The sequence below is a fragment of the Ixodes scapularis genome, unplaced genomic scaffold (genome assembly GCF_016920785.2).
Source record: "Ixodes scapularis isolate PalLabHiFi unplaced genomic scaffold, ASM1692078v2 PGA_scaffold11__112_contigs__length_91849675, whole genome shotgun sequence".
NCBI classification, from domain to species: domain Eukaryota; kingdom Metazoa; phylum Arthropoda; class Arachnida; order Ixodida; family Ixodidae; genus Ixodes; species Ixodes scapularis.
The window spans coordinates 34,433,766-34,461,409 of record NW_024609837.1 but is presented as its reverse complement, the minus strand read 5'-3'; the positions used below and the strand labels follow the sequence as shown (position 1 = coordinate 34,461,409).

The 27,644-nt window shown below is 45.1% G+C and overlaps 1 protein-coding gene across 1 annotated transcript in view; it reads left to right on the top strand.

Annotated features, from left to right (window-relative positions):
• Nucleotides 1-1,391: 1,391 nt before the first annotated feature.
• LOC8051907 (dual specificity mitogen-activated protein kinase kinase 1) overlaps nt 1,392-27,644 on the top strand; it is a 28,825-nt gene continuing 2,572 nt past the window's right edge. Inside the window, exons 1-10 of the mRNA XM_029973235.3 lie at nt 1,392-1,639; nt 3,968-4,193; nt 7,342-7,488; nt 8,658-8,735; nt 8,880-8,931; nt 10,723-10,847; nt 11,355-11,508; nt 15,609-15,685; nt 22,165-22,226; nt 25,456-25,501. Coding sequence (XP_029829095.1) covers nt 1,545-1,639; nt 3,968-4,193; nt 7,342-7,488; nt 8,658-8,735; nt 8,880-8,931; nt 10,723-10,847; nt 11,355-11,508; nt 15,609-15,685; nt 22,165-22,226; nt 25,456-25,501 — 1,062 coding nt within the window. The 5' untranslated portion in view covers nt 1,392-1,544. The remainder of the gene's footprint in view (nt 1,640-3,967; nt 4,194-7,341; nt 7,489-8,657; nt 8,736-8,879; nt 8,932-10,722; nt 10,848-11,354; nt 11,509-15,608; nt 15,686-22,164; nt 22,227-25,455; nt 25,502-27,644) is intronic.

The window sequence follows — 27,644 nt, the reverse complement described above, 5'->3', positions numbered from 1 at the left end:
TCGACGCATGTTGCGCTTTTTTTGAAACATAAAGGGGCTTTATTCCCAATGTGATCCCACCCACCTGGAGACTTTAGGAGGGGACAGATTTTGCGGGAGCACTGGGTCTGGTGGATGGGGATGGAGGAATGGACGAAAAGATTATTACAGTAACAAAGAGGAGGTTAGAAGATTGGTGAAAAAGGTCGAGAGAAGTGTTCATAATGTAGAAAACCCGAGACTGTGGTAAAAGCAAAGAAACGGATTCGAAGAAGAAAGACAGGGGAAAAGAACGTCTCAACTGTGTCTAGAGAAGTGTGATATTACACTTTTCTAGACACAAAATTTTTAAACTGATATAAACTAGGCTAGGCGGCGCAAGCTGCCGCCCGTTACAAATGAATCAGTCATCTATCATTTATCCATCCACCTACCTAGATTGATGGATGGATGGATGGATGAATACGGCTGAGCCCTTTGGATCGGGCGGTAGCTTACGCCACCTAGCCATTTTGTTTTACCATTTAAGCTTAGAATATTTAAATGTGAAATCTATATTCACTCCGCAGTGCAAAGAAAGTGAGGCTATGAAACCCCCTTGCCATCAGTGAATAAGAAAATACCTAGTTTTCTCTCGATTTCTGCCACCATTCACTTAATCTTTGCTTGGTAATCTCTACAGTCTTGAAATCCACTCTCCCTTCGCTGTCTCTAAAACCCAATGACTTTATTAAATCTATGTTGTCTTCGGTAGGCATAGGGTGAAGCCCTTTGCAGTAGAGTATCAAGTGCTCAGCCGTCTCGTCCTCCTCTCCACAAGCAATGCACACTGTATCCATTTCCTGGTACTTCACTCTGTATGTTCTGGTTCGCAGAACACCCGTTCTTGCCTCAAACAGCAATGAGCTTCCCCTAGAATTGTCATAAATGCTTTCTTTGGCAATAACTCTTTTGTTTAATCTATAGCTTTCCAGAGCAGTCTTTGTCTGCATTCCCTCTAGCCACCGATCCCTTTCTGTGGCCTTAACTTTCTTCTTAACTGAGACTTGCTCTTCCGTATCTTCGCTATAGCCCAAAAACTTTCCTCTTAATTTCCTAGTGCGCTGTCTCCACTTTGTGTCTACACTCCTCATGTATAAATAGCTGAAAACCTTTCGTGCCCATTGCTCCCCATCCATTAGCCTCAACCTATCCTCAAATTCTACCTTGCTCACCGCTTCCCTGCTCTCAAATGATGCCCATCCCATGTCTCCTTGTACTCCCTGGTTTGGCGTTTTGCAATGCGCCCCCAAAGCCAGTCTACCTACTCCGCGCTGTTTTATTTCTAGTTTCGCATGCACTTCGGATTTCATGCATAGCACTGCGTTTCCAAATGTCAAGCCAAGCGCGCCCACTGATCGCGCCCCCTGGCCAGTGTTTTGTCGTCACCACCGCGACTGGGGGAGCAGCAGCGGCAGCCAGCGTTATTTTGCGGCGACGACTCGTGCTTACGCGAACTTCATCTCGAGTTGTATTTTGATTTTTCAGCACCGCCGCTCTTATGCTGCAGTGAGCAGACTTCAAGCATGAGCAAGAACCCGGGCAAAAACAAACTGAACCTCAAGCTCCCTCCGGGATCCATCGAACCCTTGGATCATGCGGGGTGCGACACGAACAACGAGTAAGTTCCGCCGACGATCCTTGACCTTTCGAAATTCGCGACTGCTCTTGACACCGAGACATCACCCGCCAACGTTACTCCACCTTCAACTTTGACCCGACTTAACTGAGCAGGATTGTCGCTATATCTTCCTGCACCTTTCAAACGCTGCTGTTACCTCGGTGCCGTGCATTTTTTTGAGGGAACCTAGCCCTTGCTCGTTGATGTTTCGATGGCAAGTTGACGGGGGCACGCATATTTTGTGTTGTATTTTCTTGGGATGCCGATGACCTGCCGTCGTTTGTTGGCCTTGGCATGAATAGGTGGAAAGGTAATCGTCTGAGGGGAAGGTTGACGCTGCCTAGGGGAGAAATGGATAGCAGCCGAAGTTTCTCGGATGAAACTTGTGGTTTGGTAGCTCTGTGTAAGCTTTTTCTTGCGCATTATCATTTGTATGGGGCATCGCAGCTGTCTAACTTTTAACGTGCCGTAGCTCAGTTGCATATGTTTAAGCTCAGTCGGTAAAATGAACGAAAAAAGTTTATCGTGCGTCTATTGCAGCTTCGTTCTCCCATTGAGAAACCCCGTCTAGTCAGTCGGCAAGGGGAAATAGGGGTGGGGAACGTGTAGATGATGAGGTAAGATTCCGGCGATACGCTTCACAAACCCCGAGCGCAATTTTTTTTGCATTCGTACACTTTTTTTTCTTTACTCCGAACGAAAGAGCAAAACAGCCTGGCGTGATTTGACAACGTCGTCCATCGTGTATGGGCTCCCAAATGGTAGTCGATGTTTGTGCGTTCGGTTTCCCTTGCACATTACTTCATTCACATCTCATTAATTTTTTTTTCCGTGTTCATGCGCGTTTGAGGTGTCCTAGCGTGCTTTAGCCTCCTTTCCCTTGTTTCGCTCCAGTGAGCTGCAATTTCCCGGTCTTCCTGGGGCGTAGAAATTGTCACCATTGCAATTGTGGCATTGGAGCTCGAAGGCACCTTTGTGGATATTGACCTTGTTTGAATGATGGATGACACCAAAGCAGTGAAGTGCTTGCAAGTGTAAAGCAGCAGTGTGTTTGGAATGTTGAGGTCTAGTCTATGATTCAGAGCACACTTATGTGTGTCCAAGTTGCGCGAAGCCAAAACTGTCGTGCTCCAGTATCTCAGATGCCATTAGAAATTTAAAGGGCCACTGACGTTTGTTTATGTACAGCACAATATTATTATTAACAATGTTTCATTGTAATAGCTTAAAAATAAAATATGAACTGCCCCTAGAAATTAGAGCTTTCAGGCATCGTCCAGCGATGCCCCATGACATTAAACTTTAATTTGGGATCAGTTCTTCGTTAAAAACAAAAATGGCACGAAGTCCAAACATATTAAACTCAAGCAGCAGTCCATGCTTTGACTACATCGCCAGGCTCATATATCGACAGGACGGGATGATGCCAATTACGTTGTCAAGTACAACATCAGGAGAACCACAAAGCACTAGCAGTGACTTTGAAAGGAAGCCGCACGATCTACCCCGTAGCTCGTGTTAAAGCTTGACTTCAGCAGAGTGGCCCTTGTTCTCATTATTGCGTGGCAAACTGCTTCGGGTCAAGCAGTATTGCTCGTGGAGATTTTACGGTTTTTGCATGCTTAAGGAAGTCCCAGTGTGCGATGAAAGAGTCCTTGAGTAGTTTCCCTAGAACTTTGTAGGTGTCGGTGGTAGTGCGGTGCCAGGAATGCATTTCAAACTGGTGCATTTACCGCATCCCCAATTGTGGTCTCTCGATCTCTGCCCAATGACATCACACTTGTGTCACGCTGTTGCCTGCCACGGTCACGGCAGTGGCACAGCACTAGAGGCTGATGCTGTTCTGCTGTAGGTCACTCTTCAGCGGGACAATGGAAGCTTCAGCAGCCCGGAGTTGGGAGGCTTCCATGACGGTGACGCTCCCGCTCGCTCGCCTTTTGTTGCCGGAACTTTTATGACACACTGTCAAGATCGCGACATCCAGCAGCATGGCGTGCCGGCTGGTGTGGCATCATTCGTTGCCACTTTGGGACCATTTTTGACGCATGGGCGCCGGGCAGTCTGCGGAGAGCAAGTCGTCTGCTTCTTGCGCAGGAGTTGCGGCGACGTTGGAACGATGCCGAGCTCTGATTGACTTTGATTGAAAGGATAGTAGGTAGACCTCAATGCTAGATGCCTCGAGGTCTACCCACTGTTTTTTTTCAATTGGCCGATAAAAGCTCGGCGTTCTGACTTACTCGCAACCCCTGTGCAAGAAGCGGTAAACTTGCACTCTGCATAGTAGAGGCTTTCGGCGAATGGCGAAGCCACGACAACGTTTCCTTGCAGCAAGTCGACACTGGACACGAGCATGGAGGCACTCCAGAAGACGCTGGAGGGCCTCGAGCTGGACGAGCAGCAGCGTAAGCGCCTGGAGGCCTTCCTCTCGCAGAAGCAGAAGGTCGGGGAGCTGAGCAGCGACGACTTCGAGAACCTGGGCGAGCTGGGCGCGGGCAACGGGGGCGTAGTCACCAAAGTGCTGCACCGCCCCAGCGGGCTCGTCATGGCCAGGAAGGTGAGGCTCTTCTTCCTAAACAATTGGAAAGAAAAGACACACGGAAAAATTAGAAAGAGGAGACAGACAGATGCTATGTTTCTCCTCTTTCTAATTGTTTAAAAGGCACCAACACTCTCAAATAGTACAACAGTACTTTGGTGATAGCGAACTACAGCCAGTACTTTGGTACTAGTACAGAACAGTACTTTGGTGATAGCAGACTAGAGCGAAAAGGTGCGCTTTCTTTTGGCCTTTATGTGGGGGAAAGCTTCTCCCTGGCACCACTGCTTGGTGGAGTCGCTGCGGCCTCACCCTTACTATACTTCGTTTCAGCTTCCGTCCGAGCGCAGCCAAAGGCTGAGGGACGATTCGCAACTTCGAGAAGAGCATTCCTACGCACCACAAAGTAGTCCGCAAAAGTTTTTTTTTTAATAACTGTTTTGTGCGCAAACATTGCACAATATTCCAGATGTGTACTGCTGAGAACGATTTGCCACTAAAGGAATTAAATATCTGAAGTTTATGTTTTCATTAGTATATGAAAATCCACGTGGTTTGGTGAAAACGCGTACATCCGCTGGCAACACGGCTGCAGCGCTCAGTTTTTCTGTGTGATTTCGTTCCCGGAATACCAGAATGGCCGCATCATGGTGCTTCGCTGCTTTCCTCCTCGAGTCGCTCCAAACATACTTTCGGAAATGCATGTTTGGGCGTCAGGCGCGAGAGGTCGTGATGAATGTCTAGTTTCAAATTCGGCAGGAGACACTGGTGGCGTCGTACTGCGAATGCGTTGTAAACAAGCAAAGCGTCCGGGCCACTACAATTCACTGATACGCTGCAAAATCGAGACACCCCTTTAACTGCCAATCACATGGAACACCGAGAGGCTGGTGAAAATGACTGCGTTTCGAGCCCTGATGTATGCAGACAATACAATGAAACATCAACGGCCGAGTCATCGGGCACCTTGCAATGTGTGCTTACATCTCGAAACTAAGCCGAAATGCCAGACGGGTGGAAAGTTCGGACACGGACGCCAGCGGCCAGTCAACGTACTGAAATCTCCTGTAATTAAATTTAAGAACGTGAAAGGGCACTTTTTAATCCTGTAGCAGACGATACCGTTGATACACCCGTAGCAGACGAAATACTCGGCGAGCGCAAGCGGCGCGGACGGCCAGTGGTGCAGCGGAGTGATACAAAAGTGCAGGCGAGATCGCATGACCTATTGCCGGCGTGTGATTGGCTCCGGCCACATGTAGCCTTGGCTGCACTCGGACGGAAGCTGAAACGAAATATAAGACGCTTTAGCGCTTTCTAAGGAGGCACTACAACCTCACCACGTGGGCCTCTTCTCTTGGGGGTCGAATGGGAGGAATTTACTGATTAGTTAGATTTACAAGCCATGAGGCCTCCTGCCTGCAGGGAATTGTGGGAAATGCCATTTCCTCTATGTTTTCTTAAAAAAAAAAAAAAAGGAGAAATTTTCATAAGCGAGCATTTATTTATTGTAAGCTAAAGATACTTCGGTCAATGCACTACAGTAAATTAAGATGAGTTCGTTGGCATGCGTCTTCAATTGCTGTGGTCAGATTAGATGTCCAGGGTGGCTCGGGCTGCACCAGAAGGGGTAGCATAGTCACACCCTCATGCATTGAAATAAATCCCATTGCTCCTGAGCGAGAGCAAAGGCCATAAGGAAAGCCGCTCTCTAGCCCGGCCTGAGCTAATTTAGTAACTACCACAAGGTGGGTTGTTGGGCAAGTCGATGCGTGATCAAAATAAATAAAATGGCGCAAAGACAGGACGAAGACGGACACAAACACGGCGCTGACTACCGGCTGTCGTTTTTTTTCACAAGAAGATACTACAGTTGAACCTCAATTTAACGAAGTCACCAAGACCCGCTGATTCTTGCGTTAAATCGGGAACTTCGTAAAATCGAGAAAGTTATTTTTCGGGGAATTCGAATTTGTTTGTTAAGTCGGGAAATTCGTAAAATCGGGTTTCGTAAAGCCGAGGTTCAGCTGTACATTGATGTAAAAGGAGAAAAAACACAGAAAACAAAACAGGGCATCTCTTCATTAAACCATTCCCAGCAATACCGTCAAGGAAATGCAACAGTCTATTGACAATAACATACATTGATGGTTAGCACCCATGCAAAGATTTGAGGTAATCGCGAAATAACGGGGATGGGCGCTTCTTAGGTGTGAGATTAGAAAAGCAGAAGGGGTATGTCGCAGGGTAGGCCCTTGTTTGATAGGAGCAGAATGTGGGTCTGGCAGAACCTCTCACTTTTAAAGTAGCCGCTTTCATCAAGCTTGGTTTGTGTCAGCAGCAGCAGGCTTTACCACTTTGCACCGATGCATGTGCATAAAGCTTCATCGATTTGCGCAGCGTGCGCGGGGAAAGCACAAACACATAAATTAGCTTGGTTGTCTCGGAAGTTTGCTAGAGTGGGCACTTGATATGTCTTGCTGGTATTTCAAATATTTAAAAAGTATGTGGTGGGTGTTTATTGCAACAGGAATGCATGCTCGGTATTTTAAGGTATAGTACTGTTTCCTCTAATGTAGAAGTTGCGTTTCTTTCCGTAAAATTTTTGTTTCTGTGTTGTATACAACAGTATAACCTGCATGCATTTTTTTTTATTACTCTGGACATTAACTGTGCCCAATGTAGGCCACATCAACATTTATAACAGGAGGAATGGCAGAGCACACACCAGTTTCTTGCTCTTTTGGCAGTCCGAAAACAGCCCAAAGCATGGCGGTGTGAGTCCACCACGCTTCGACTAAACCAACCGTAAAGCATAGAACACATGAGCGGTGAAAGTGGGCGCTGCGCTGCGCTCGCCGCTAGTTTCGCCACAGGTGCACCGCGCGGCTTTATCTGACCAGATCCGAGTGACACAGCGCGGCGCAGAAGTGACGTAGGGACTCCAGCACCAGTTGCTATGACACTGCTACGTGGCGCCCATTTTCATCAGGAGAGGTTCGACTCATATATGCCAACTTTTTTGTGAAAACGACTGTTTGTAAGGGGTTTTACCTGTACAACAGTGTGACCTATAGACGAGAAAACATAATGTTGCCAACTTGCTCGCGGCAAGCTGTTTTCACTGCTCTGTACCTCGCCTGATGCCGAGCGTGGCATTGTGCAGCTGATCCACCTGGAAGTCAAACCTGCCATTCGCAACCAGATCATACGGGAGCTGAAGGTCCTGCACGAGTGCAACTCTCCTCACATCGTGGGCTTCTATGGGGCCTTCTACAGCGACGGAGAGATCAACGTCTGCATGGAGTACATGGTGGGCACCCCTCAGCTGCACCCTCTCTCTCCGCCTGAAGCTCCGTCCATCCGCTTAGTGACGCTCCTTCTCGGCTCCGAGCCCCCCGATCGGTCGGTGCCCGTCGGCTGGAGGCTGGTTCTCGCATTTGTGTTTTAGTGCGACCGAGTTAGTTGCAAACGCGCACAGTCGCTTAGGACGATAGAACGGTAATGTGCCTAGATTTCACGGTGTTTTCCAACTGCTTGATCGGGAACGCTTGGTTTGTGGGCCTCTCTTGCGATAAGAGGTGACAAGAGCGTTGATCGTCTACAAGTATTTCTGCTTTTCCGCCCGCCATCTTTCTCGCCACAGTGCAACGCACCTACACTTGTTACCAATCTGTACTGAAGGTGCCCGCCATTAAATTGCAACTGCTCTTCGTGGCTCAAGCGGCTCCCTCTTATAAGTCTAGTCTCTCGAGAGAACACACGGATACGCTGATGACATCGGTTAAAGCTAGCCCTGGAACGCATCCAACCGGCCTGTAACTGGACTGAAGGATTTTGCAGTATTTGCTTGGTCAAATCTATACCCTCTATGTGAGAAATAGATGCTTATAACATTGTCAGCATTATTTGGAGAAAGAGTGAAATAGTTATGCTCAAAGAATGAGGAAATATATGCAGGTTGAAAGTGAACCTGACAGGCGGTGCCAGTCTGTTCCCTAGTTGTAACACAGTCATTCAGACTCGAAACACATGCGTGAAATACAGCTGAGATGATGCTCTTTGAGGTTTCACTGAAGCTTCATTTGAAAGGGTGTTTTTTTTTTAGGGCGACTTTCTTACCTTGGGGACATGTGCAATGGTATGGCTCAAAGCATGAACACTTATGTTTGCACTTTGTTTGTAACCTAGCAAGGGATTTTTTTTCCAGGTGATGTGAGGGAATTTTTTAAAGCAAACAATGAGATGAGTTTCCTTCAGCTGTTATAGTGGCAGTAGTAAGCGAGGGTTTTTACCGAACCTACAAGACCAAAAGAAATGTAGAAAAGTTTGCATTTGTGCCTGTCTGGCCCGTTTTCCAATGTATAATGATCATCTCCCAGGTCGTCCTCATCTTTTCCTGAAATATTCTGTACCTTTGTGATTTGATCTAGCTACTTTTTTTCAGTGAGCTGCTGGTTTCATTGCCATTCATTGTTTCAGGATGGTGGTTCCCTAGACCTCGTTCTGAAGAAGGCCGATCGCATTCCCGAAAATATTTTGGGCAAAGTCACAATAGCGGTGAGTTTATCTTCTCTCTTTTATATTATGTTCGGTTTTTGGATTTGCCCTCCTAGTACTTTTTTTGCATGTGCTTTCAATCATTTCTTCTTGCTGTACTGTGCAATTCATTAGGCTGGTTATGTCTATTTTGCTTTTATCCAGGTATTGAAAGGCCTGAATTATCTGAGAGAGAAGCACCAAATAATGCATCGGGGTGAGTTCTTAGTTCTTTTACTGTTGTTATCTTGATGTCTAGTCATGCAGTACCGTATTTACAAGCCTAACAAATGCACTCACATAATGACCGCACCCTCCACAACAAAAATCAATATTTGGACTTTTTTTTTTTTTTTCTTGTGCAATGAACACTTAATTTTTGGCTACACAAGTCTTGAACTGCGTCCATCTTAGCTAGCCACCAAGCCCGCATATTTTCTTTTGCCGCCAAGCGGCCAGGCCAAGCCGAGCCTAGCCAAGCCGCTCTCGTAATGGCTGGCATTACTTGGTTGCGGAATTGGTCAACCATGAAACCAAGAGGTGCGCACGCCTAGTGAAGCTGGGGTAAAGGAATTGTCTAGCCCCAGGTGTGCTTTGTCCATCGGATACATTGAGGTCAACAAACACGCCGTCTTCTGTGATCCGCTTTCAAACAGTGATATCGTGAAAGTTGTTAGGCCTAAGAACGGTAGCGTCGCTCTCCATGCTGAGTGAGCTTCGTAGGGCCCTTTTTCTCTGGCAAAAGGCACTCCAAAAGCTCCCTAATAAAGGTTTGCAATTTATAGAGCATGGTTACTGTGGCACGCTTACAACCAGCCATGGGCGCGCCTCCGTCAGTGGAGACATGCCACAGTACCGTGCCGTGTCATATTGGCACCTGAAATAACACTTGTGCAAAGTGTGTAAATGAAAAAATTTTACCCTACATAATGAACGCACCCCCCAAATATCTGTCAATTTTTCGGGGAAAAAAAGTGTGTTCATTATGCGAGTAAAGACGGTGTATCCAGTACGTTATCCTATCCTATAGAAATAGAGATATAGGAGGTAGGCTGATACTTATTGCGGCAAAGCATAACCTGATACTCTCTGTAATGTCTTTAATAATGAAGGAAGTGTAGCAATTAAATGGAATTAGTCTATTCTCTTTTCCTCAAGCAGAGGAAAGCTGTAAGAAGTGATTCACACTGTAGCTTTACAGTTGTTCTTGACCTGAATTATATTTTTGCCATACTTGTGCCAAATGCGTAGGCCCTGAACACTAATGCTACGATGGGACTCTTAAATAGTTCGGGCATGGCTACATAGAAGCTGTAATATGATACAGTACTGTCAGTGATGTATGGAGTACCTATTCACTGAATATATCAACGTATCGGGTTGTCTTGAATGCAACATGTCGAATAAGGATCGTATCCAAATAACTGCTGCGGTGAGATTCACACTTTGAAATTGATTGAAGGCGACCTGGCGTTGCTCGTGAAATTGGAAAAAAAAAAGAAAAAGAAAGCATGTTCTGCAAACATGCGAGAACCGGTGAGACAAGAGCCGTGTATGCTGGTAGAGTTTGGCAGTCTTTCGAAGGTGTCGACAGTCTAGCAACCACGGCTGGGAGTCTGGCAATAGGGAAATGGCACATTCTCTCTGTCATCTTGTGTTGTTGACGGCTAACAGGCCATAGACATCTCTCGATAAAATAACGTGCCATATTGCGTTATTGCGACGTCTGCTTAGTCTAGCAAACCACAGTCTCCTCCCATTGTCCAAACTCTCTGGGTATAGATGGCTTTGGGTGAGACCGTTGGATCAGTCAACACGCTATGTATAAAAAGCTACAGCCTCTTTGGGTTTATTTGCTCCTCAAAAATTGCTGCGTGGAATTACAGTTAAAAGTAGCTCATGTGAATGGACGTGATATATAAGGTTTCTCTTTGTATATAAAGGGTTTTTGGGGTGTAGAAGCTGATTTTTCTTGTTGTTTCTTTTGTTGTTGCCACTGTTCTTGCAGACGTGAAGCCCTCGAACATGTTGGTGAACTCGAGGGGTGAGATCAAGATTTGTGACTTTGGGGTGAGCGGACAGCTGATCGACTCCATGGCCAACTCCTTTGTGGGCACGCGGTCCTACATGTCCGTACGTATGCCTCCTTCCTCGGAGCTCCCTTACGTGCAACCTGTTTCCTCTTTTGTCGTGACTGTCGCACTTTGGCTTTGAAACGTGACCAGATTTATGTGTACAGGGATCTAAAAAACTGGTGACCCACTTATTAATTCGTCACGACGACTGAGCAGAAGGCTCCTCCCACAAAGCCTTTGCTCTTTCCACTCCAGCAGAGCAAATACTGGAGTGGGGAGGAGGAGGAACTGCCAGTCATGGCGGGCAAAGTGCTTTGTGGAAGGGGCTTGTTAATTACATGACAAAAATATGTATTTCACGCCACAGATCATCTTGTTTAGTAGTAGTTGCTTTGACCGTGGCTTTTGTCACAATCATCTGTGTTCTTGTGCGCAACTCACGCCTTAAAATGCTTGGGGTGCACATACCGCATGGATGCCCCGTGAATACTCTCTTGGCATCGTCCTGTTCAATGTTTTGAGCGGGGCGTAAAGTTTTTTTTGTTTTTTTTGCGTTGTGCTTCAGCCGGAACGGCTCCAGGGCACCCACTACACGGTCCAGTCGGACATTTGGAGCCTGGGGCTGTCGCTGGTTGAAATGGCGCTGGGCCGGTACCCGATCCCGCCCCCCAACGACAAGGAGCTCACCGCCATGTTTGGCCGAAAGTACAACCCCGAAGGTGGGCCACCCTGTGCCGCAACATCGTGCTCAAAATTGCTGGGTAGACGATTTAACGACGGGCGGAATTTAGGGCAAAATTTAAAGGGGGAGGGGTGTCCATTCTTTTAGGCTGGGTGACATAAGCTACTACCCAATACAAAAGGTACTGCTAGGGTTCCGTTTTTTTTCGGATAAATCTGAAAAACTCAGGAAAATACTTAGAAATCAAACTTTTATCAATTAAACTTTATCCAATAAACTAAAAAAAAAAAAAGACGGTACATCTAAGTTTGATTAGCGCACAGGGTCAATGGTCCTGGGGAAATGCAACCACACTTGTCTTTCAAATCTCAGACCATTGTCAAAAGGGGTCTTGCCGCTTATCTTGTCAAGGTTCCTTCAGGACAACAGGCCATTGTACTTTCGAGTCACGACGAAAGTTACTGTTTTGGTTTTCAGTTTGGGCCATACTATTTGTGTTTTAGAGGGAAGAGAGGTTGTGCTTTTGTAACAGCAAAAGCTGTGGACCATGTGGCTGTGAAGCTGAAGTTTTGTCGCGCATACGCAGCGCCACTCTTCCCCCTGGCGAGATGTGCCCGTACTTGTTAGCAGCCTTGGGCACGTTATTGCAACATGTAAAAGTGTTACAGTTACAGATACTCAGGAAAAAAGTAACCTTGCTACAGTTACACTTACAAAATTGAAAGAGTAACTTGTTAGTTACAGTTACTTTGCTAAAGTAATGCCATTACTTTGTTGCTACTTTACAGAAAATATTAGAAAACATTCCAAAGGAACCTTTCTTAAAATTAGCATAGATTTTGAATAAGACATTGTGTTGTTCTCGGTAGTGAATCCGATTTTCTGAGAAATTAATATTTTCCCTATAATCAATATTAGCATGTTTGGTTTTTCCTATTTTGAATTTTTACCATGACTTGCTTCCTGAACAAGATCATAATTTAAGACAGTATTGGGGTAAATACGCTGTATGAGAAAGCATTTATAATTTATCCTTTAGCAAAATTACAGGTGACCTTAGTTTTTCAAAAATTTAAGCCAGCAGATACTTGCTGATGATTCATGAAGGACTTTAAAATAAGTGCGACCACCATAAGGTATACACGAATACAACAGCACGCGTCTAGATCCCAGTGGATTTCCTGGGTGACGCCGTCCATAGCCGTCTTTCCGCGACGCCATTCTGCACAGAATAAAGTATTAAAACAACACAGAATGAACAAATACCCTGCCGCAGATTGTGACAGCAGCCATAGCCTCCACTGCAAAATTGCTTGCTGACAGGTTTGTGTACCGTGTGGCTAACTCGGCGAGTCCGCATTCCGGAGCTCGCTCCTGGGTCGCTAGGAACAGGGGATTTCCCATGTCCTACCGCAACCTCATGTTAATCACTTTCCCCATCACGACGGTAGTATACTTTCAGGTCAGCTATGTGAAGCGAGCCAGACTCCTCTTTTGTGTCTCTCCGAGTAAGCCTAGAAGTAAGACACGACGCTTTAATCTTTATCTTGTAGGGGCCTTCTCACCTCTGAGCAAGCGATGCGGCAAAACCACTAGCTGCGTTGCTCAGAGGGTGTTTCCCTCAGGACTAGGTTACGATGGGGTAAACCCAGTCGAACTGTTGTGCAAGCGAAGGGATCCAAAGCCTGCGGCAGATTGGCCGTATCATACGGCCGCATATACCGTGTGCGAATCGATGTAAGCGTCGACGTCCTGTCCTGTGCACATGCATACGGGCTCTAGGGACTCGTCGGTTCTCGAGGCGATCGGGATCAAGACTGACATGTTCCACTCATCGTTTTAGATCAGCTCCCTCTCCAGATCTTGATCCGGATCTGACAAAAGTTTCTCCGCCGATTTTGGGAGTTTGACGGGAAGCTCGCCTGGCCAGCCCTCGACGCACGCACGTGACATCCTTTCTCGCCGGGCACATCTCACCTCAAATGGCTGCTCGCGAAGTGCCGCCCACTTTACTGCTGCTGCCGCTTGGTGATAGTTCATCATCAATTTGCTCGAGCAGCTCCTCCAGCAGCAGCGACCTGAGTAGAAGCGACGACGAGAGTTGCTTGTATGTCCTGCATGAATTTGACTGCCTTTTCGGGCAGTAGAAGGCTCAAAAGAACATAAAAACGTGCATAAAACATTTCCGCATTTCCACGGTTGGGAGTGGTGGGCATCGGCGAGTTAGGACCGGACAAAAGGTGCCTCGATTTTCTCTAGATTATTCTTATATTGAGTAGCTGCTAACCTGGTTCGCCAAAGGCGATTGCCGGCTCCCCAACACTTGACTTTGATGTGTTTCGAGGCGAGAAAGAGAGATGAAATGGCGAGGAGCAAGTCGCGCACCGTTCGGAACGAAGAAAGGAACTTTAATAAAAACAAACCAGTGTCACCACGGGCCAGGAACACAGACTGAAGAGCTCACACGAGAATGAACGCTGCACTTTACGCACTTCGCTTCGACCGCACAGGGCAGCGCCATGTTGGGGATCGCAAGTGCTGCGCCGCGACTCAGTTCTGAAGCGAAGCTTGGGAGTTTCGATACTCTGGGAACATTCAGTGACTCTTTGTACGTACGCAAAGATTGGATTAGATTGTTATGACTGAGGTAAAACAACCTTATGTCAGTGTTACCTGCGCGTCCTCCAACTTAGCCGAGTGCTCATTCAAAATATGGTTTGAATGTTTATAAAACTAAATACCAACGTTTACTTCACCAATGTAAAATAGCATGCTATCACAACAGAGAACCATATGTGTAAAGTTAGTGCTCTTCGTACTGCGTGTCGGCATTTCTCTTGTGCACTCTATCGCACTGCGGATGCAAGCTTTTCTGAGGTAGTGCTTTGCCCACCAGCCTTCGGGCCTTAGTCCATCGTACGGTGAGAGGGCACAATTTTAAGTCTCATCCACACTTCTATGTAAACATGCGTTTCTATTAGGCAAATTTCATGCAACATGTGGCGTTTTAAAATTGGCATTTCTCGTTGGCAAGTTTAGGTGGACCTCGTGCAGAGCTTGACAATTCACCAGTCTTAAATGCAAACAGGCAAAGCTGGTTTCATATTTTTTTTATCTCCAATGCAAGGCCAGTGGATATTTGAAGGCAGCTATTTGAATTTAAAGGGGTTAGGACATGAATATCAAACAAGAAGCTTATTCTTGAAATGGAATGCTCATAGGTTACTTAGTATATAGACCAAGTTTCACGATTTTTAGAGCTCTAGTAATTGCAATAATCAGTTGATGAATGTTGATAATTATTGTCTGGTGACCAAGCAGCACTGCTCAAGTTAGTCACACCATGGTGCCTATAAACTGCATGATCACCGTATTTAGTTGAATGCACTCATTCGAGGCGCCCCCATTCTGGCCCAGTTCGCCACGGTACGATCTTGCCCTTTGATCTTCCACCCTGCATGCACGTACGTGCGCTATCGTTGTGGACGACAGCAAGTTTGTCAGTGACCATCTCCTTGTCGTTACTGGAGCTGGTTGTAAGCCGGTCAAAGTCAAGATGATCAACTTCCAACATCTTGTGATGACATCACTCTCATCGCTGCTGTGATCTGCGTCCAAGACTCCGATAAAGCAAGTGATGTCATAGACGTTATTGTCTCGAAACCGCGTGCTCAAGACATTGAAGGTAAACATGGAAGCTGAAGTGAGGGACGCCAAGAGAGCCAACTCTGCGAGTGCGTGCAAGGGGACACTGCGCATGGGGCGGGTGACGTCACCGACCCAACAAACAAGGCAGTATTTTCGAACGTGGTGGATTTGAGACCCGCATTACGAAACTATTGTGCCATTTTCAAAACTAATTTAGCAGGGCTATGGAACATACAGTGGTTCCTAGCAGTATAGCTATCTCATATTTTATTTTTGGCATATCCTAACACCTTGAAAGAGGTTAGGATATGCCAAGTTACCTGCAACGACTCTTTGACTGGTTTTTAATTTGCACCGAACCTGAGCGCACTGAACGTAGTAACTTAATAAAACTTTTCTTTTCTCGAATTTCGCTTTATTTTAGTGTCCCCCCTTAACTACCTTGACTCATTTACATTGTTACCCTGATAGATGTGCCTGTTTCTGCAGGTAACTCCGGTATGTCCTCTGGCGACAGTACGCGGGCCATGTCCATCTTCGAACTCCTCGACTACATTGTCAACGAAGTGAGTACCCGAGTCCAAAGTTTTCTTTTTTCCTAGATATGGTAGTAATGCTACTAGCTGTGGTTAATGCAAAAACAGACTTTTAGCTCAAAAGTGAGACAGGGGCAGAACGTTCTTCGTAACAAACAATTTCGAGACAAGAACTAGATAGAAACTGCGATAGCAACAACAGCTCTAGACATTATTCACGAATCCAACTGTCTATAGGTGGCGCCACTCGCTTTCCAAGATGGTGGTTATAGTGAGGGTCGGAGATGCGTGCTCGTATACCATTTGCTGAGCCCTGTCTAGTCTACTGGCTTCACTGAGCAACACAAATTATTCCCGCTTATACGAGGAAGCTAGGGTGTTATGCGCATAGGTCACCTCTTTATTCTGAAAACAAAAACGGTGTTTAGCATAATATTTTTACCGAGAGGCACGTTTTAATTTAGGATCGAAACCGAAACTAACTTCTATTTTGGATTTAATTTCTCTATATAGGTGTTCATTTTGGTTTCTCTCCTACCTCGAGATGTGCTTCACAGCGTAATTATTATGCTAAAGAAATTGTTCACTGAAACTTTATGTTGCGACATGCATGTCGGATCCAGGAAAAATATTTTGAAAAATTCAGTGTCCCTTTAATAACAGGCTTTTCCTTACACCTTAGAGGTAACAGAATATTGTATTTGTTGAAAAAATCGGCACTGTTATTTGGGTATTCTTGGGGCCTTTTTTTACTGGAATAAAGGTCATGTAAAATAATGACCTGCAGGCCCTTTAACGGTTTTTTGGTCATTTAGATGATTAATTGCTTTAGCATTATTCCCAGCACAAGAATAATGAAATTAATCCAAATTATACAAAATATTGTTACGGGTGATTAGTTTAGAATATGTTCACAAAACATATAAAAAAGTCAGAGTCAGACAACAGAAGTGTGCTTTTTTAAGGCAACGCATGACGCATAGGACTTTATATTATATCTAGTATTTTTGTCTATCTCGATAACAATATCAGAGTTTTTTTTATGTGTAAAGAGAAATCAAAATGAGACCTTTTGTAAAAACTATTATGGTTAAATGGCGTGTTTTGGTGATTGTGGCGTGTTTTCAGGCCTACATTATGGGAATTTGTATAATAATAATAATGCAATTAAGATATTTGAATACATAGTTTTTCAAACTCTAATTTGTTTCTTATGATCCAATTTCAAACGTGAGAACAACTATGGCAATCCAAAGTTGGCAAATTACGTATCATCACTGGTGCTAATTTCAGCATTCCTAATTAACAAGTTATAAATTAAAAATAGTCTAAACATTCTAGCTAGTCTGAGAAATTCACGTAAACTGACATTAATTGTGGGTAAAACGAGGTAATGTCAAAGTTGTGACTTCTCACAATCAGAAAAACTTCCAAACTCACCGCCAATATGAAAAAAAAAAAAGGATTCCGTTTGGTTTTTTTAATTGCAAAACTACCCAGAACTTTTCTTTTCATTACGTTTCACGGGCCGCCGTTTTGCCAATCTTGGCCTTTCCCGCTCAAAGGAGCGCCCACCAGCGTGCAGGTCTGCTCACTGCAGTACTTTTCGTTGGCGTTGAAAAACCAGTGAAACAGTAGCATGTTTTAGCATAGCGTATACAAGCGAATGCAAGCACATTGTGTTTGCGTCAGCGTTGCGTGTTGCCCATTGCGCGTGCGTGGAGCCCGAAATTGCGGTCTTGGATTGGCTCATGGCAATGACACGCATCTGCAGCATGGAGCACGCAACTCTAATACAAAAGTAAATGCACTTGCATTTGCTTCTATACGCAATATTAAAACTCGCTAGTAAGGTAAAGTCACATGCCGACTGTAGCACTCCATCGGGTTAGTGAAGAGTGTTTTTGCATTCAGACTCTGACTGTTCGCAAGCCATGATCACGACCAGTTCCGCCAAGCCCGCTGCGCAGGAGATTTGGGCAACCCCCACTAGAGCGCTTCCCTCTTTCGCTGTGGGAGGGCGAGCAACAAGTTGGAGGCGCGAATAGGGAAGCGGAAGAAAAATAAACTTTAAGTCACGGAGAATGTGGCAGCCCACTCATCTACTTCGCTAAAAGAAAACCTGACTGCATCTCCGTACATGCTGGTGTTGATTTGACTGTTTGTTTTTATAGACAAGTATGCCACTCCGTAGTAACAAATTAATTGGATAATTCTTGGGCACGATTTTCTATTACTATGCGCTAAATACGTGTACTCTATGTCATGCGCAGAGTTTCCTTGGAGGCTTTTTTTTTTAATGTTATTTAAGTTACGTATTGGACGCACGTGTGACAACCAGGGCTTAAATCAGGCCACAAAGCCAAGAGGTAGATAATACAACTTAGAAAGAGATTCTTTCGTGAGACTTCAACGTGAAGACACGGGACGGGGTTCCACGGGAATCGCTCGGGTGGTTGTTGTGCAATGGTGGCACAACGGCGGTGATTGTGTTATTGTGTATGCTTGGACAGTGTGAAGTTAGTCAGCCCCAATGGGCCTCTGGTGTCCATGCTGTACTATGATATCCCTAGAGATAGCCCATCCCCTGTTTTTGGCATGATTTGCCTTTTTTTTTTTAGTTATTGCAGGGCCCTGGCCGGTGGCGAACTCTGCAAAAACGGTGTTACTTAACCACGGTGGGAGATAAGCAAACATTGCTGACTGGGAATGGCAATTGTCTTTGGTTCATTGCCCCTTTCTGCGATTGCTAGTTTCGAGGGTAACATGATTAAAAATAACTTTTTAAAATTTTTTTTATTGCTTCTTTAAAGTTAGATTACCCCCTATTTTCGTCTGATTTGCTATTGATTTTAGGTGGGCTATCTCTAGGGGTATTTCAGTAGACGAGAAGTCGTGCCAGTGTAGCGAAACCGCTAGTCCGTGACCTTTAATGTGCATCGCGCAATAGTGATACATGACCGCACGCGGGTATAATGCTTATCCAGATAAAAATGGGCAGGGGTTGGGAGTGTACACAGGATCCCTCGGCTGTGCGAGCTTTCACCCATCTTGCTTAGAGCTGTGGTGTGTAAGAAAAGACACTGGCCTAAATGTCCAAACTTTTTCAATAAAAGTGCCGTTTTCGAATTTTACATTTTAGATTCCACTAACGCACCTGCCCAGACAATTTAGAAAGCATATGCTTAATATTTACATTGATATAAAATATTTTCAATGGGACTGCAATGCACGCCGTATTCCGGAGCCATTTTGGTGAGCCATCAACCAACAATTATTGACTGTTTTCAAATACCAACCTCGCCGTGCTCGATGTATGGATGAACTCTTGATCGGAGACCCTCAAGAAAAAAAAGAAGGGCTTGGTGGGCAATGCGAGTTGACCCATGTCATGAAAAAGTTGACAAACTATAATGCATGTGCATTGAAGGTGAGTGCGCCAAAAGTTCAGGCGATGCAGAAAGGCGTGTTTGGCAGCCTCCTGTACTCTTACTCTACTGATGAAGAGCCACAGCATCAGGCCTGCCTTCAAGGAAAAGATTTGTGGTGCAATGGGAAAGCCACAGCTGCACAGCCTTGCCTGCTCGAGGGAAATTGCAAAGGAGTTCGTTCCTCTGTACAACCATTTGCCCTAGCATGACCTTCTCGAGAGATATGCCAAAATAAAGACTCACTAACGAGTCATTCGATGCTCTGGACTAGAGGTAGTGTTTGAAGACGGATTTTGTGTCTCGAAGAACGGTAGAAACGACTGTTCTACTCATAGCGAGTTCATTTCACACGCACTGGCACCGTTCGAGTTCTGTCTTAGAATGCATCGCACTCGCAGAGTGTTGCACGAAGAACTGGACTGAAGCGAACTCGGCAAATGCATGGAGTGCAGAAGACGGATGCTTTCGCCATCTATGTTGTAGAAAAGGTACCGACCTCAAACCGAAACTAGCGCCTTTCTGTTTGGAGTGATGGGTGGGAACGCGAGAGTTCAGTCGCTACCAACGTTTATCTACAGACGTTGGTCGCTGTAACCTGTAGTTAATAGTTGCGATGACTTCAATCAACTCGGCATAAATTTCCGCAACCAGCTGTCTACAAAGCAGCTGGCTGGTTGCGATCTTTCAATTTTTATGACCGTTTACACTGAAGAAAACTTATGATGCTGTCCGAGCAGAAGCTTGATCCGTTTGAGCATGGTATTATGCGTGAACCACTGAAAGGGTACGGCTTAAAACTAGTCTGTTGGAATATACAGCAAAACGTTTCGTGGGATTTTCGATTTCGATCGTCATTACAGGTGGATCAGATATTAGCCTTGGTGAGGGCGTCGAGAACAAGAGCTTTCTCAAACAAAATACGACGGGTCAAGTTAGCTGACGTAGGTAAATGTTAAACATGATGATGTTGCCCAAGCCTCGGGTAAAGTCACTATGTTTAGCTTTCTCTGATGCTTATTGGGCAGTCAGAGGTTTCTGCTAGGGGAGTTTTGTCGACAAATGTTCAATTTCTCACCCGCACAAGGATGGTGATAAACATCTCGGGGGCCGCTGATGCATTTGTTCTGAGCATTTCTTTACACTCTGGTATATTTCAGCGTCTGTGCGGCAACAGACCGAGTTAAAACCTCCAAATAAAGCATGGTTCGTCATGAAATAGCGGACGCTCACAATTCAAGCTCATGTTTGATTCCGTTGCCTGCGGGACGCGATTTCTATCAGAGTACCTTTTTTCCTTTTGGTTCCGCGACACATCGTAGCAGACAAACTTTCGTCGTCTGCTCCCGCTCCTCGCCGGCCTCGCTGGAGCGAGGCATGACGGGATTGCATTTTGGTGCACTCTCGATTTTTTTTGGTGCAACGAGTGCATGCACGCGTGGGGTGTCAGCGATGAGACGAACTCGGAGAGTGCAACCACTCGTGGAGTGCCGGCCAAAACGAACCCGCTGCACGCTGCGAGGGGGAACGCGTGGGCACGAGTGCCGTGAAACAAACTTGCTATCACAGTGCTCGAGTTCAACTTGAGCCTTAAGGGCTTTGAGGGGAATCTTTTCGAGATGGGAGTAGGGCCGGGGTCACCAGACGCAACACTTTGACAAGTATGTGCAATCCAAGGTCTCAAAAGCAAAGCAGAAGGCACATAGCCGCTTTAGCAACATAGCAGAAGGCACATGGCATAGTCTTCAAAGTTGTCCAGAAACAGAGGATGCTGCAGGTAATCCTCAACAGACTAAAGTACCTGGCAGCTGAAGGACAAACCTACTTTGCTGGGGTCTTTTAGAGGATGCAGATTGTGCGAAATGAATAAAGTGAAGGGTCTCAATGTCTGAATTTCTTTTACTCAATTTCGCTTTTTTGCTACAAACTTCGTACGAGGAATCTTGCTGGACGGTAAAAGTATTCCTATGCTTGTTCCAGAGGTTTATGAGCTGAAATTTATTTGGGAATTGGGCTATCCACTTTATTTGGCATTAGGTTAAAGTCATAGTGAAGAAAAAGTGATGCATTGACAAATCGCTATACAAAAAAAATGCTCCTCATTTAGGGGGGTAGTTTTTCTTTTATGAATATTTACATTTTACTAATATAAACTAGGTAACTTGAAGTCCTACACTCTCTAATTCGTATCCAAACAATAACATTGTGGTTTCTTGGCTTAATTTGTTTAACATAGATTCCTTAGGGAAAGGCGTCGCAGCTTCATACATGAATGTCTAGCTTCTAAAAAAATTGCCCTAGAGAGGTCAAAGTTTGCACACTACTCCCTTATCTGAAACCTCGAAGTCCCCTGGAAATTTTATTTGAATCATACTAGTAATTAAGAAATTAACTTTTAAGCCCCTTTACACACCCGGCCACCGATCCCCACCCCCCCCCCCTACGGACAACAATCTCGTAGGATCGAACAACTTGTTTTACAGCGATAGCTGTTATAGCTTCTCGCCACTACTGGAAATGTTGTCCGTTGTTGATGTAGTTGAGGTTGTAGTCGGCATAGTAGGGCATAGGGTGTCCATCGTCGATGTTTCCACATCTTTCAAAAAGATTGCCCTCCACCTGCGAGAATTGAACCTGGGTCTGCCGTGTGTAAAGCGGAAAGCTACGCTACAGTGTTAACAACCTGCTTTATACTTGGGGTTTTTGTGATACCGGACGCCCACTGCATGTGCTCTCTTGGAAAAAAAAAAAAGAAGTAGCCTTTAGCAAAATGCCATTGTAGCACTATCAATGCCACGACCTCGTGCCGGGAGATGCGCTTTCACGTGCTCCGGCACAAAAAATAGAACAGAAGCATTTGGAACTAGATGGAACAGAATGAAAGTGTTCGGAACAAAGCAGATGTTTATTATGTTCCAAATGCTTTCGTGCACGCACCTGACGTTTTGTGAACATGACGCCGATACCCAACAACTTCGTCATGACATGTTGCAGCTATTGCTCTGACTCTACTGCGGATTAGCGAGGAACTGCCCAATTTTTTTACTTCTCATCCTCTTTTCTGTGTTTTTTTTTTACAAGGCGCCACCGTCAGTGCCCACCGGTGTCTTCTCACCGGAATTCAAGGACTTGGTGGACCGATGGTGAGTATCTGTTAATTTCAAACGGCGCCCTGCATGCAGTGCGGGTGGGCTGGAAAAGTAAAGCACATTTTTCGAGATTACCCTAGGATTAATCTCGAGCGAACTCAAGATTACCGGCAAGGTGGTTAAAGGGATGGTGAGCTGAAATTTGGATTTCAGAAAACAATTCAGGAGCGGTAGGCGGGACGCTACGATCCCTACACCACCACTCCTAAAACAATATCTCGAATGGACGGCCGTATTTTTGGAAAAAGAGGTCGAGATTGAATGAGGCCAAAGAGTCACGCATGACGTCAACGTTTTTCGTTCCCTCCTCTCCTCGCTTCGCTACCTCAGGGCGGCGAAGCAGAGAAGACGTGAGGCCGTTTCCTCTCCTTCTCGACTCTTCTCTGAGAAACATGACGTCACCATATCTGTCAAATGCGCCTCCTTTTTTTTTAGAAAAATATGGTCATCCGTTTCAGATTTCGCTGTATGAGTGATGTTTTGGTGTTTGTGGCGGCCCGCTGCACACTTCTGCCACCGCATTCTGTGGAATCCATATTTTGGTTCAGCATCCCTTTAAGGTTATTCATGTTCAACGTAACCTCGAGACCGAGGAAAAACATACTGTTGACGTGCAGCGAGCTCTTGATTGTGGCTGAAACTTGGAGGATGAGAAGCATTACTAAGATGACCGGCATTTATCTGTACATGTTTCCTCATTTGATCACAGAGGTTTTTCCAGTTGCATAGCCCCATAAAGACAGTGTTATTTTAAAGAATGTTTAAAGCAGGGTGTCGAACCGGAACCGAACCGAACCGAAAACCGGAACCGAACCGGTATTTTTTCCGGAACTGAACCCGAACCCGAACCGTTATATTGTTATTGCGATGAACCCGAACCGGAACTGAACCGGAAAAAAAAAATAACGGTTACCGGCTCATGTCAAAATGGTTCGGCCACGCGCTGTTGACAATGAATGTGCTATCAATGCCATTTGTTTTTTAAGTGCCGTCAACTGACACACACCTCGCTTACATATTTTTCTTCTCCACTCAGTCTTAGGAATATAAACGCTGCATCCATGAATCTGGACAAACGCTGCATCCATGAATCTTGACATAGGAACCAGCATTGCGCTGATCGCGGCTTGCACGGAAAAAAAAGAATTAGAAAGCTGTGCAAAAAAAAAAAAAAATCGCGTCACGGGATTTTATTTACCTGCAATCTCGTAAATCCTAAATGCTGCTGTGTGCTCATTTCATAACACGTTTCTAGAACGTTATGTTGCAATTTTTATTTTTTTTATTTTGATGTTATTTTGATGTTATTTTGATGTTGCAATTTGTCATTTATAATTTCCGAACCGGTTCGCGAACCGGTTCAGCGCCCCGAACCAGTTTGCGAACCGGTTCGCGGATCGAAATAATCGAACCGGAACTGAACCAGAACAAAATAAATTTACCTGAACCTGAACCGTAACCGAACCCGTATTTTTTTCGGTTCGACACACTGGTTTAAAGAATGGAATTCCGTAACATTTTACTATACTTCGTTTCAATTTATCTGCGAGCGAAGCCAAAGCTAGAATCGTGAGACCAGCGCTTTGTGCGTTTCTCCCCAGCTTGCGCGCTCGAGCAAAGCCTGAACGCACGGAGCTTCCGTGCTCGCGCTTCCAGCTTTGCCTTCGCTCGCACATAAGGTGAAACGAAGTATAGAAGGGCCTGGTGTAAGAGCCGGCTGTAATGAAAAACCGATGCCAAAAAGCCTTATGTTCATAAAGAACCATATAAAAAGACTTCAGTCCCTGTAGGATTTGAACTCTCCACCTTGAGTTTGACAGACAAGTTCTTTGCCGACCGAGCTATCCAGGGTTCGTGTTTCACACATGCAAAAATATACTCTTTGGTGCGAAAGCACAGTCGTGCGCTTCGTTTTTAAACGTTTTGTATTTGCATAAAACTTAAATAAGCCACCGTCTCGCTTGACTCTTACGGCGTGTGTCGGGAATGAGAGCTAATCTTTGGTAGGTGGTGCCGTTCACACCCCCTTCTCTTCCCTGGAATTCCTCTCACACATTTTGTGCTTACCAGTCTTTGTCAGCATGGTCAAGCTTGTTTCTTTCTATTGTGACCACTGTCGGAATTCATATTGCCTTTGCTCCTTTTCACAATATAGGGTGTCCCAAGTCACCAGGCTTGATCTCAAATGGATTGTAACAATCGACGCCTGTAACGTAGCAATCGAAGCTTTTCGTCAAAGGTGTATTTCACAGGTTTTTTTTTTTTTTGTGACATTACAAAGCGTAGCTTTCTTTCTGTAAAAAAATGGGGCCAAGAAACTTGCCAGGGTCAACGGTGGCCGGCGACGCAGACGATCAACTCGAGTAGCGGGGGGGCGGGTTTGGCGCTCGTATTGGTAGATGGCGCTGCCTCCTTAACGAGACTGCTCGTGACCACCATGGTTTATTCAAATTAACATAATATCTTTGTAATGTGCCTTTGGTTAAAAAATAAATGCAAGCATTAAAAGCAAAACATAAAAAAAAAAAAAAAATGTGTTTGTACAACGACTGTGCTTTCGCTGCCAATGGATTTCGTCTGCGTGTCGTCTGCTTTCTTTCGCTGGTCGACGACACCTTCGGAAACTGCTCCAGATGCCATCTATCAATACGCGTGCCAAACACACCCCGCAACTCGACTTGGTCGTCTGCATCGCCGTCCGCCGTTGAGCCTGCCAAGTTTCTTGGCCCTATTTTTTTACAGAGAGAGCTATGCTTTATAATTTTACAAGAAAAGCCGATCTGTGAAATAAGCGTTTACGAAAAGTTTGGATTGCTACGTGCAGGTGTTGATTTTTATGGTCCATTTTAGATGGAGCCTGGTAACTTAGAACACCCTATTTTTTAGAAACGAAATACCGAGTAGTTAATAAGATTTTCGTTTGCTTTCTTTCTTGTTTTCTTGCTTGTCTAAAAAAAACTTTATTAACCATAGTCTTTTAAAAAGGTGCTGATATACTGGAAACATAGGTAACGGTATCAAGGTTCTCAAGATGTTGGTCGACCTAATTAAGGTGTTTGATAAGAAACGAGGCTTTTTCCTTTCGTGTGACATGGGGTTGAAAGGCACTTGTGCACCGGTGTCATTCAAAGCGCCTCATTTGGTGCGTGCTAGTGTCTGGCTGGCTTGAATGTCTCTCGGATGGAATGCTGCCGTGTCATGAGTTGTGCCTCCCGCATTTCAGCCTCAAGAGAAATCCAAATGAGAGGGGGGACTTGAAGACGCTCATGGTGAGTGTGTCTTCTACTTACAATGAGACATCACTTGGCTCTGTTCTTCAAGCTGTCCATGTTGAATTAACCTGAGACTGGGGTAGAGAAGGAACATCAGAACGTAGAAGGGACAGAAAATAGACAGGGCGACGTTGAGATATTGTCCTGTCTATTTTCTGTCCCTTCTACGTTCTGATGTTTCTTCTCTACCCCAGTCTCAGATTAATTCAACATGGTTAATATTCACCAGCTTGCCTGCACCCTTACGATTTTTTCTTTGAAGCTGTCATTTACTTCCGTGTGTCCTTGGCACGTTTTGTACCCAAGATCCTGATTGCGGTAGACCATTGTTGATGCACTGTAGAAGCGTATGCACTTGGGCTAGTTGGTGATCCATGTATGTGAGGTTAAAAGCGCTAAAAACAACGGACAAGTTGTTGTGGTGTACGTTTCTTTTACTTGTCCGTTGTTTTTAGCGCTTTTAACCTCACATACATTGTTGATGCTTTTCTTAGGACGCTGCGGCGACAAAGACATGTGATTTGGGAAAACGTAGCTGCTTGTGACACTGTGAGGAAAGCTATTGATGAGACAAGAAGCAGCTCTCACTCAACAGTTTATTTCTTGTAGACTTTTATGGCTATGGAGAACTACATACCATATTTGTCCAGATACTGTAAGGGATGATTTTTTTTTCGTCAGTACAGTCGCCAACTGATCTTTCGGACTCGTAGGGGATCCCAAATTTTCCTAATAATCAAGCAGTCCGAAAAAACGATTTCAGCCGCAATATCGAATTTCCGCGCCACTTCGCTTTGTACTGGCCACTTGTTTGATGTCAATATTAAATTCTCCAGGCAACTTCGGCTGTATGTTTGTCACTTTTCACGTGTTTGTTAATGTGGTTGATCATGCTTTGTTGGCACCTTCGCTGGTGCACACGGCAAATATGAAGTCGGTGCCATGTGACACTGTTTGGAGACAATGTTTAGCCCATCCAGCTTACTTCAACACCATTGGACAGAAAACTCAACTCAAACACTCACTCAAACAGCACATGAACGACAGACGGCTGATCTTCAACTCATTTGAGTGTGGGGGCCAAACACCCCACACCAGAAAGGTTGAGGGCCAACATAAGCCGGGGGGGGGGGGGGGTCAAAAGGTATTGAAGAGAAAGGATCACATGCTTTATGCTTTTTCTGAACTCACAGTTTTGCCAGTGACATCTTTAGATTTGATTTGTTTATAGTACTTCTTTGGGCTCTGACCTGATGAGATAACAAGAATTAAAATGCACTGCACCACCAACATGCTGTCATTTTCAATGGAACAAGAGAGCAAGTAAACAGTCTTTCCCGTTGCTCAATTCACGCGGAAATTAACCAAGCTCAACATGTCTCTGAGTAGCAATCATTTAATTTGACAGTTGTTGCTTTCCGGCCGAATTTTATTACAACACTCTGAACAAATATTTGCAATTTAATGGTTTTTTTTTTTTTTTTTTTGAAGATGCAAATTTTGATTTTGTAGCTCTATGTTTGGCAGGTGCTCCTGCTGATTGAGAGTTTGCATACCTGAGATGCACCCTTCAACGAATAGCTTGTGCTTACAGCTATAGTGGCAGAATCATTGTGCATTAAAAAAAATACGGGACGCAAAAACTAACGCGAAACAAAGCGCAAATGAACACAGATAGGTATGAAATAAGTGAGTATGTTAAAAGAGCAGAGCTACTTTTCGAGCTAACATGAATCGACTCAATTAGTTCAGTATGGCGCATGCTATTTCTGGTGCTCAAGACATGGGAACGGGAACTCGTAGCCGGTTGCCCGCGGGCCGCGTGTTTGAGACCCCTGCTCTATGGGGTAAGTGACGGTTCAGCGAAGACGTCCGAATGATTGAACACGTCTGAAATAGCGGTGTCCGAAAAATCGGTCGGCGACTGTACATACTTTCTGCGTGAGGAAAGGAGTAACATTGCTCTCACTTCCGTGAGGGAAGCTCCTTGCGTAGCACAACTGTTTTTCTTCTCATCCGCCACAGAGCACTGGCATTTTCAGTTTGGCCACAGCTAACCTACTAACCAAAAAATGTCCGTCTTAGATTGAGCTTGAACACCTCCACCATGCGCTGCAATCCTCAAATTAAACTTTGACAT